We start from the raw sequence: 10,946 nt of genomic DNA on the forward strand, positions 1-10,946 counted from the left end.
ATTGAGCACACTTAGAAAGCAGCATCCACTCTCAAGGACCCAGGCCAGGCTCTTTTCTGGCTGCTGCCATCGGGCAGGAGGTACAGGAGCCCCACATCCCACACCACAGATATTACTCCTCAGCCACCAGGTTCCTGAACTCACTCCACTCAGAGCTGATTCCACAGCCTGCAGACTCACTTTCAAACACTTGTGTTCTCAGTATCATTTTAAATTTATTTGTACAATTGGTCTTTGCATATTGGTTGTTTGTCGATCTTTGTTTATGTGTAGTTTTTTTTGTAAATTCTGTTGTATTTCTTTGTTCCTGTAAATGCCCACAAGAAAGCTAATATGTACTTTGATAATTAATTTACTCTGAGCACACACAGATCTGCTCAAAAACAAGATTTTTCAATGTGATTGACTGTTGAAGTTTCTATACTTTTGATGATTGGCTAAAATGAATAATAGGAGGTTTTTAAAAATAGAAAGCTTTAGTGTCTGATGATAAACCGCTTATCAGGCAATTGAACTAAGTCAGTCAAAGGGGTCACCTTGATCAAGATCAGGAACATTGTGGTACAACATTGGAAGAAGATTTAAATTGCAGTCGTGGAGCATTAGGTTAGAGGCCAATTCTTCCCCCAAACCCCCACACCACCCTTCGCCACCCCAAAACCACCCGAACCACAGTTTGTTTTCTTTTCCTGTCTGTAACTAGTCCTGATAAGAGGATGCAGCACAGACCCAGACCCTTCAGCTCACAGAAACAACTGTGTAACTTAGGGTTGGCGAAGGGGACAGATAGATTAGCAGGACGGAAGGTAGAAAACCTGTGTCAGATATAGAGTCATGGAGCACTACAGAGCAGAAATAGGCCTTTCAGCCCATCTAGTCCATGCCAAACTGTTAAACTGTCTGTTCCAATGACCTGCAGCCGGACCATAGCCCTCCCATCCATGTACCAATCTGAACTTCTCTTAAGCTTTGCAATTGAACCCACATCCACATTTCCACCGTCAGCTCATTGCGCAAAAGCAAAGATTCAGATCTGTTTATCATGTGCAAAAGCAGCCATGCAGTGAAGTGTGTTGTTTGCATTAACAAGCAGCCCACTTACGAATGGGCCGGGAGTAACCCGCAGGCGTTGCTTCACATTCCAGTGCAAGCCTAGCATGCCCACAATGTTCTGCAGAACAACACAAACCACAGCAAACATCAAAACAATCCTTTAGGATTACTTATCTTTTTTGTGCCTCCTCATATGCTCTGAATTATACAAAATGATTGTACTTTCCAATATTATGGGCAAAGCCACTGGCCATAAGAGTAGAATTAGGCCATTCAGCCCATCAAGTTTGCTCTGCCATTCCATCATGGCTGATTTATTATCCCTCTCAACCCCATTCTCCTGCCTTCTCCCTTTAACCCATGATGTCCTGATTAATCAAGAACCTGTCAATCTCTGATTTAAATATACTCAGTGACTTGGCCTCCACAGCCATCCTTGGCAATGAATGACACAGATTCACCACCCTCTGGCCAACGAAATTCCTCCTTATCTCTGTTCTAAAGGTGTGTTCTTCTATTCTGAGACTGTGCCCTCTGGTCTTAGACTCACCCACAAGAGGCAACTTCCTCTTCACATCCACTCTATCTAGGCCTTTCAATATTTCTTTGTAATTCTTTGAAAGTCCAGTGAACCCAGAGCCAAACCTTGGAATTATTCTTGTGAATGTCCTCTGGACCCTGTCCAATGCCGGCATATCCTTTAGCAAGCATCAAAGCCCCTAGTCTGATGGACAAGGAAGGCAGAAGGTTATTTCTTCACAATTGTTTGTATTTCATGACTATTGGAAAAAGCCCTGCACTGGAAGCCAGGTGTACATCTAACTTCACTGTCATTTCAGTCTGGGCTGAGTTATTGAAAGCTTTTCCAAAGATGATGCGCCCAAAGTGACAGCTTGCAGGGGAAAGCCAACATTTAGAAAAAAGATGCAAGGTGTCTCCCTTTAAAATATTAAATTCCACAGGGGTGTAGGAGGAGCTGACTTCAACATTGCCCAGACCAAGGTGCAGAGTAATGGAAGGGCAATGGAAAGAGTAAAGGAAATGTTTGTGTGTAGGGACGAGTATGATCTGAAGAGTGCTTCATGCTTCATGCCAGTGAAGTGTAGCCAGAGTTGCAATGTGGCCAAATGCAGCAGTTCATTTGCAAACAGCGTGATCCTACAAACAGCAACGTGCTAATCAGCAGGCAATCTCTTTTATAAGTGAGGTGTAAGGGACTGAGTATTAATCAAGAGATTATTGTTCAGGAAAAAGCAGCTTTTTCAAGAAGATTCAAAGGTTGTTTAATGTCATTTCTAATACACAAAGTACAAAATAAGTTCCTAAGCAGCACAAAAAAAACAATAAATATAAATACATAAAATTGCTTATATAAATAGATGGTATGTTCATCAAGTGATGCTAGACACAGGGTGAAAGAAAGATGGACTGTGTGGAAGGGAAGGGTGGAAAAACGTCTCTACCAAAGCAAGTTTAAGGTGTTCCTTACCTGCAGTCACCCTTGGGCAGGGTGTAGCCCTAACTTAGCCCCCGATCAGGGTCATGTGAAGCCATGGGAGCAGCTGGTGCATATCACGATTCCTGGTTATACGACCACTGATGCCAGGCAGACAATCTCCTGTATTGATAATGGCTGGGGTCACCCGTCTTGTAAAGACACTGCCCAGAAGAAGGCAATGGCAAACCAGTTCTGTAGAAAAATTTGCCAAGAACAACAGCATGAAGGGAGATGGAAGCCATAATCGGCCACGTCAGACGACACAGCACGTAATGATGACGATGTGGGAGGGAAGGGTTAGATTGATCTTAGAGAAGGTTAGAAGGTTGGCACAACAGGCTGAAGAGCCTGTACTGAGCTATAATGAAAAAGGGAAGGGGAACCAAGAACCGGAGGGTCCAGGTTTAAGGTGAAAGGGAAAGGATTTAAAGGGGATCTCGGAGGCACGTTTTCCACACAGAGGTTGGTGGGTGTGCAGAATGAGCTGTTTGTACTCACTAACTTTCAAAGGGGGGGGGGGTTCTCATTGAAATGTACCGAATATTGAACAATATAGATCAGGGGTCCTGACCTGTGACCCCTATCATTAACAGAGGGTTCTGTGGACCCCAGGTTGGGAATCCCTGATATAGATAGAGTGGGTGTAAAAATTATGTTTCTTATATTGGGAGAGTCTATGACTAAAGGGTACAACTTTAGAACAGAAATAAGGAGGAATTTCTTTAGCCAGGGGTGGTAAATCTGTTGAATTTATTGCCACAGACAGCTGTGGAGGCCAAGTCATTGGGTATATTTAAACTGGAGTTTGATAAGTTCTTGATTAGTCAGGACGTCAAATGTTATGGGGAAAGGACAGTAGAATGGGCTTAAGAAGGAAAATAAATCAGACATGATGGAATGGCAGATAAGATTCTCTGGGTCAAATGGCCTAATTCACCTTTTGTGTCATATGGTCATACGGATGTAATAGGAGACACTTGTTCGAGTACGTGGATAGGAAAGGTTTAGAGCAGGGGTCGGCAACGTTTACCACTGAAAGAGCCAATATGGACCCATTTCCCACAGAAAAGAAAACACTGGGAGCCACAAAACCCGTTTGACATTTAAAATGAAATAACACTGCATACAACGGGTTTTTTTGCCTTTATGCTATGTATAAACAAACTATAATGTGTTGCATTTATGAAATTGATGAACTCCTGCAGAGAAAACGAAATTACATTTCTGCATGCAACAAAAACATTTTGAACTCCGAAAAAAAGACGTTGTGTTGAAGGTTACTCCATAGTTAGCCTACCTTGGATCGAAGAATTAAAAGAAAGCGCGCACTACCGGGTGTCAGGCATTGGCAGTGGTGATGTATATTAATAGCGATAAAAAACACGTAGCGGTGTGCTACACACAGCGCTAAAATAAAGACACTGCAGTCAAAGGTAACTTTATTCGAACTAAACAGCCTTGCTTTAAAGCCTCCCTCAACCCGTCCCCGTGGGCGCGGATGCTCCAAAAGACACGTACTCACAAACCTCCATAGGCTATCTCCCTTAGCCGGAACGGTGGCTAATTGTGAGCCGGTTCGGATGTGCCAGGAAATGGGGTCTCCACAAAGTTTTTAGATTGTACAAGATCACCATAATCTTCAAATTTCGAATTACATTTCAAAAGCTAACAAACCACGGGGAGCTGCATCACAGAGATGAAAGAGCCGCAGGTTGCCGACCTCTGGTTTAGAGGAATGTGGGTCAAACACAGGCAAATGGGATTGGGTTAGATGGACATCTGGGGCTAGCATGGGTAAGTTGGGCAGAAGGACCAACAGCCGTGCTGTGTGACTATATGACTACGAGAAGAAGAGCAATGGAAAGTGCCCTGAGCACCTGCTTATTGTAGGCAGTCAGACATACATTGAGCTTTTGTGTGCAGGAGAGAGGATAATTGGATCAGTCCTTGAGAACATTATTTTGTGTTCTTTTCCATTTTCCTATTATTTGTTCATATGTCCATATTTGGGGTGAATATCAGCCTCTGTTGTTGTCAAGACCCATCACACCCTCCTCCCTGCAATATAACAACTACACATAGTCAGTCACTGTTATGAATGAGAGCTGTGGAATTTATATTACACATGCTCTCAATTGTATGGAGATACATTTATAATTAGTGATGTGCAAAATTTGTCCTTGCTTTCTCTCAAGGTTATGTTGCTGAAACATGCTGTTTGTAATCACAGGCATATGATCAGCACTTGAATATGATTTTGGGAGATGTTGAAGAGACAGTAACAACCGTGGAGATCGATGAGGAAACGTATGAGGAGATATACAAAGTAAGTACAGTGCTCTTTTCTTTACATTCTAGTGTTTTTCTACCCACTGCATTGGCAAATTAGGATCTTCATAAACTCTTCCAGTTTCCCTTCCTGAGCAATATCCACACCCTTAAAACCCTGGCCTTTTGTATTTCCAAATCGTTTAATCTCGTTAATTGCCTACTGAATATTGAAAGACCTAGACAGTGAAAATGGAGGGACTGTTCCCAATATTTATTAATTGATTTAGAGAGATACAGTGTGGAATAGGCCTTTCCAACCTTAGAGCTGCACTGCCTGACAACTCTAATTTAACCCTAATCTAAACGTGGGACAATTTACAATTGCCAGTGAACCTACCTGGTATGTATTTGGTCTGTGGAAGGAAACCAGAAGACATGGAGAAAACTCTCACATTCCGTGGGGAGGAAGTACAGAGACTCCTTGCAGAGGAAGCCAGGATTGAACTCTGAACTCCGCTGCCTGGAGCTGTAATAGCTTCACGCCAACCGTTGCACTACTGTGGCACCCCAATCGTGGGAGAGTCTCGAATCACAGCCTCAAAGTACAAGGATAACCCTTTGGAACAAAAATGAGGAGGAATATCTTTAGCCAGAGGGTGCTGAAGCTGTGGAATTCATTGTCAGAGATGGTTGTGGAGGCCAAGTCATTGGGTATATTTAAAATGGAAGTTTATAGGTTCTTAATAAGGGCATCAAAGATTACAGGGAGAAGGCAGGAGAATGGGGTTGAGAGGGATAATAAATCAACCAGGATAGAATGGCAGAGCAGACTTGATGGGCTGAATGGCCTAGTTTTGCTCCTGTGTTTATGGTTCTCCCCAACCCTTATAAATGGCTTCATTTAGGTTTCAGATAGCAGTTTGCAATTCCACTGTTCTACAATCGCATTTCCCTCAAGGATTCTTTACATTAACTAATCATGTCTCATTACACAATCACACATCTAGATCTGCATCTTAGAATCATGTCTCTGGAAGGGCTGAGGAGTTTGCTTTGTTAGTTTTTACATTTTTGTTAAGTTTTTGTTGTTCTGCTGAACATTGTGGCATTGGAATGTGTGGTGACATTTGCAGGCTGCCCCCAGCACATCCTTGGGCCCTGTTGGTTGTCAACACAAGCAACTGATTTCAGTGTGATAAGTAAATCTGAATCTTCATAAACACAAGAGATTCTACAGATGCTGGAAATCCAGAGCAACTCTCACAAAATGCTGGAGGAACTCAGTGGCTCAGGTGACTCTATCGAGAGGAATAAACAGTTGACATTTCAGCCCAAGACCCTTCCTCAGGACTGGAAAGGAAGGGGGAAGAAGCCAGAATAAGACGGTGGGAGAAGGAGAACAAACTGGCAGGTGATGGGTGAGGCCGGGTGGGTGCATGGGAGAGAAGGGATGAAGCAAGAAGCTGGGAGGTGATAGGTGGAAATGGTACAGGGCTGAAGAAGAAGGAATTTGATAGGAGAGGACAGTGTGGACCATGGGAGAATGGGGAGGAGAAGGGGCATTAGAGAGAGGCGAGAGGACAATGAGGAAAAAATCCAAGAGGGGAGGCAGAGTGGGGGATTAATCAAGAGGGAATGGGGAGGGAGGCAAAATTACCAGATGTTAGTGAAATCGATGTTCTTACCATCAGTTTGGAGGCTACCCAGTTAGAATAGAGATGGTCAGTACATTTTACTTCACCCTAGTCGTCCAAGCATTTATCTGCTGTCCAGTAGGGAAGACATTGTGGCTGCCACTCTACCCCTCTCACCTTTTCCCATCCTACCCATCTAGTGGGCAAGCAAAGGGCATGGTAATACAGACAGCCCTTCCCTGCCAAATGCTAGCATCAGCAAGAACCTGAGAAGTGGTCTCCTGGATATTAAACAGGAATGCTTGTTGGTGCCTCTGTACAGAAAGCTTATGGAGTCTCAGAACGCCACAGCAGGGAAACATACTCTTTCAAATGTACCAAATTCTGAGCAATGGAGTTTATTGTCATCTGCACAAGTCCATGTGTGCGGTGAAAAACTTAGTTTCAGCAGCATCACTGGCACACATCATCAGATAAGCAGCATTCGCAAAAAAAAAATCAGTTTCACAATTGGAACAAATAAAGTGCACTTTTGTTGCAAAATGACCATAGTGTTGCTAAATTAGTAATTACAAAGATTTTGCTAGGACTTGAGGTCCTGAGTTTTAGCAAAAGGTTGAATAAATTGAACTGTATTGCCTGGAGCACTGGAGAATAAAAGATTTGATAGAGGTATGCGAAATTATGTGGTACAGATAGGGTAAATGCAAGCAGGCTTTTTCCACTGAAATTTGGTGAGACTAAAACTATAGGTCATGGGTTTAGGGTGAAAGGTGAGATATTTAAGGGGAAACCGAGAGGGAACATGGTCGCTCAGAGGGTGATGAGAATGTGGAACAAACTATCAAAGCTGGCAGCAGTGTCTGGATCGGCTGGAAGAACAGGCTTACAAATGTCAGTTGGAATTTAATGTGAGGTGTTGCACTTCGGGAGGACCTACATGGTGTGCGGTAGAACAGAGGGATCTCGTCATAATTCACAGGTAAATAGGGTGGTGAAAAGTTTTTGGCACATTGAAAGTATTGAGTGCAAGAATTGATAGGTTATAGTTGTATGAGATCTAGGTGAGGCCCAAGTTGGAGTACTGTTTGCTGTTTTGGTTACCTACCCACAGGAAAGATGTAAATAATATTGAAAGTACAAAGAAAATTCACGAGGACATTGCCAGCACTTGAGGACCTGAGTTTTCAGGGAACTTTATTCCCTAGACCATGGAGAATGAGATATTTGATGAAGGTATACAAAGTTATGAGGGCTAAGTGCAGGCAGGCTTTTTCCACTGAGGTCAGGGGTTAAGGGTGAAAGGTGAAATGTTTAAGGGGCACCAGAGGGGGAACTTCTTCCCTCAGAGGGTGGTGAGAGTGTGGAACGAGCTGCCCTCAGAGGGTGGGGAGAGTGTGGAACGAGCTTCACTCAGAGGGTGGTGAGAGTGTGGAACGAGCTGCCTGTGGAATTGGGGGGATACGGATTCAATTGTAACATTTAAGAGAAATTGAGATAGTTCCATGGGTGGAACTCAGCGTGGATGAGCTGCCCTAAGAGCCTGCTTCTGTGCTGTACTGCTGTGTGATCCTATGACTCTGACTTTCCGGCGCCATCATAGGATGACATACAATAGGCATTGGCAATACTGCTGGATATCGAGTTACACCTCTGTGTTGATCAAACCCTGTCACATCCATGAATGTGGAAATATCAGGAGCACGACCCAGCCAACAAATTGCCTTTTCCAAAAGCACCCTTCTGGAAAGCGCTACAGAGCTATTAAAACAAAAACCACACCGTTTTAAAAGTTTCTTCCGCCAAGCAATTAATATAATCAACCATTAGGGGGAGCCCCACCCCTCTCTCTAATATCCCCATCACTGCACTATAAACACTTTAAACCACTTTATAGAAAACCTACAGCACAATACAGGCCCTTTGGCCCACAAAGCTGTGCCAAATATGTCCTTACTTGAGAAATTACCTAGGGTTACCCATAGCACTCTACATAGCCCTTTTTTTGACTTTTACGTACCTATGCAGGAGTCTCTTAAAAGACCCTATTGTATCCGCCTCCACCACCATCGGCGGCAGCCCATTCCACTTACCATTTTCTGAGTAAAAAAAACTTACCCCTGACGTCTCCTCTCTACCTACTTCCAAGCACTTTAAAACTGTGCCCTCTCGTGTTAGCCATTTCAGCCCTGGGAAAAAGCCTCTGACTATCTACACAATCAAGGAGAAAAGGCCGAGTTCACTCAACCTATTCTCATAAGGCATGCTCCCTAGTCCAGGCAATGTCCTTGTAAATCTTCTCAGCACCCTTTCTATGGTTTCCATATCTTTCCTGTAGTGAGGCGACCAGAACTGAGCACAGTACTCCAAGTGGCGTCTGACCAGGATCCTATATAGCTGCAACATTACCTCTCGGCTCCTAAACTCAATCTCACGATTGATGAAGTCCAATGCACCGTACGCCTTCTTAACCACAGAGTCAACCTGCACAGCAGCTTTGAGTGTACTATGGACTCAGACCCCAAGAGCCCTCTGATCCTCCACACTGCCAAGAGTCTTACCATTAATACTGTATTCTGCCATCATATCTAACTTACCAAAATGAACCACCTCACACTTACCTGGGTTGAACCCCATCTGCCACTTTTCAGCCCAGTTTTGCATCCTATCAATGTCCCGCTGTAATCTCTGACCTCAACACCCTCAACTTTTGTGTCATCAGCAAATTTACTGACCCATCCCTCCACTTCCTCATCCAGGTCATTTATAAAAATCACGAAGAGTAAGGGTCCCAGAACAGATCCCTGAGGTTTACAACTGGTCACCGACCTCCATGCAGAATATGACCCGTCTACAACCACTCTTTGCCTTCTGTGGGCAAACCAATTCTGAATCCACAAAGAAATGTCCCCTTGGATCCCCTGCATCCTTACTTTCTCAATAAGCCTTGCATGGGGTACCTTGTCAAATGCCTTGCTGAAATCCATACACACTACAGCTACTGCTCTACCTCCATCAACGTTTAGTCACATCCTCAGAAAAATTCAATCAGGCTCGTAAGGCACGACCTGCCCTTGACAAAGCCATGCTGACTATTCCTAATCATATTATGCCTCTCCAAATGTTCATAAATCCTCCCTCTCAGGACCTTCTCCATCAACTTACCAACCACTGAAGTAAGCCTCACTGGTCTATAATTTCCTGGGCTATCTCTACTCCATTTTTTGAATAAAGGAACAACATTCGCAACCGTCCAATCCTCTGGAACCTCTCCCGTCCCCATTGATGATGCAAAGATCATCGCCAGAGGCTCAGCAATCTCCTCCCTCGCCTCCCACAGTAGCCTGGGGTACATCTCATCCAGGCCCAGCGACTTATCCAACTTGATGCTTCCCAAAAGTTCCAGCACATCCTCTTCCTTAATATCTACATGCTCAAGCTTTTCAGTCCGCTGTAAGTCATCCCTACAATTGCCAAGGTCCTATTCCATAGTGAATACTGAAGCAAAGTATTCATTAAGTATCTCTGCCATCTCCTCTGGTTCCATACACACTTTATCTCCGTTAGCATACACACTTAGAATGTTGTTTACTTTCTAAATACTTGCTGATGTTGATGCACATTTTATTCCATATCTGTACTTTAACCTCTATCTTTAATATAATTCTTATTTTTTCAAATTGTTGAATGTTGTTTTTTGTTGCACCAACACACCCCAACAAATTCCTGAATTTGTAGATGTGAAGGTGAATAAAGTTGATCTTTAATCGTTCTCTTTCTGTCCCCAGTCCACCAAGAGAAATATCCCGATGCTGTTTGTCCGTGGTGACGGTGTTGTTCTTGTGGCTCCTCCGCTGAGGGTGGTCTGACCCTAACCAAACGGAACACTACGGACTGAGCTTCAACACCAGATTATCACTTTCAGTTGAATGACAGTGTTTGATAGAACATATTTCAAAGTTACATTGCACAAAGCTGGTGCCTCAAGTTTATTTTTGGCTATTGTGTGAAATAAATTGTCTTTTTGTTTGATTTAATAAAGATTACCTCTCATCTTTGCCTTAGTGTCATACCTACTTTGTTGACCTATTGGATCAGATGTTTACCCCAGAGCTGATAGCTGATACCTATTTAACCTCATGGCCTGATTTTCATAGATGCCTCACTCACAGTGCAGTTACTTGTTTCTCACAAGCAGATATTTCCATTATAAGTAACTCCAAACGTTCAATCATTAAATCATGTTGAACGATCCAAAACATCTGTTCACTCCACTTCTGTCAAGTTTACCAGAAACCTAAAGTTAATATTACTGCCCTGAGCCAATGTGTCTAGAATCACAACCATATGTGGTGTCTATTACTTGTTGCTATGTGATCAGGATATTGGACATTGCTGACCTGACATCATTTTGATTTCTTCAGCTTTTATTCCCAGTTGTCTGGCTTTGTTCTCAGAGGAAATGAAGTTCACATGCTGGGAGTTTCTCC

The 10,946-nt window shown here is 43.4% G+C and overlaps 1 protein-coding gene across 1 annotated transcript in view; it reads left to right on the top strand.

The window, feature by feature from the left end:
* lsm3 (LSM3 homolog, U6 small nuclear RNA and mRNA degradation associated) overlaps nt 1-10,515 on the top strand; it is a 37,299-nt gene extending 26,784 nt beyond the window's left edge. Inside the window, exons 3-4 of the mRNA XM_059943905.1 lie at nt 4,782-4,877; nt 10,245-10,515. Of these exons, the coding sequence (XP_059799888.1) occupies nt 4,782-4,877; nt 10,245-10,325 (177 nt within the window). The 3' untranslated portion in view covers nt 10,326-10,515. The remainder of the gene's footprint in view (nt 1-4,781; nt 4,878-10,244) is intronic.
* The last annotated feature ends 431 nt before the right edge of the window (nt 10,516-10,946 follow it).

Source organism: Hypanus sabinus, chromosome 19 (genome assembly GCF_030144855.1).
Source record: "Hypanus sabinus isolate sHypSab1 chromosome 19, sHypSab1.hap1, whole genome shotgun sequence".
Lineage (NCBI taxonomy): Eukaryota > Metazoa > Chordata > Chondrichthyes > Myliobatiformes > Dasyatidae > Hypanus > Hypanus sabinus.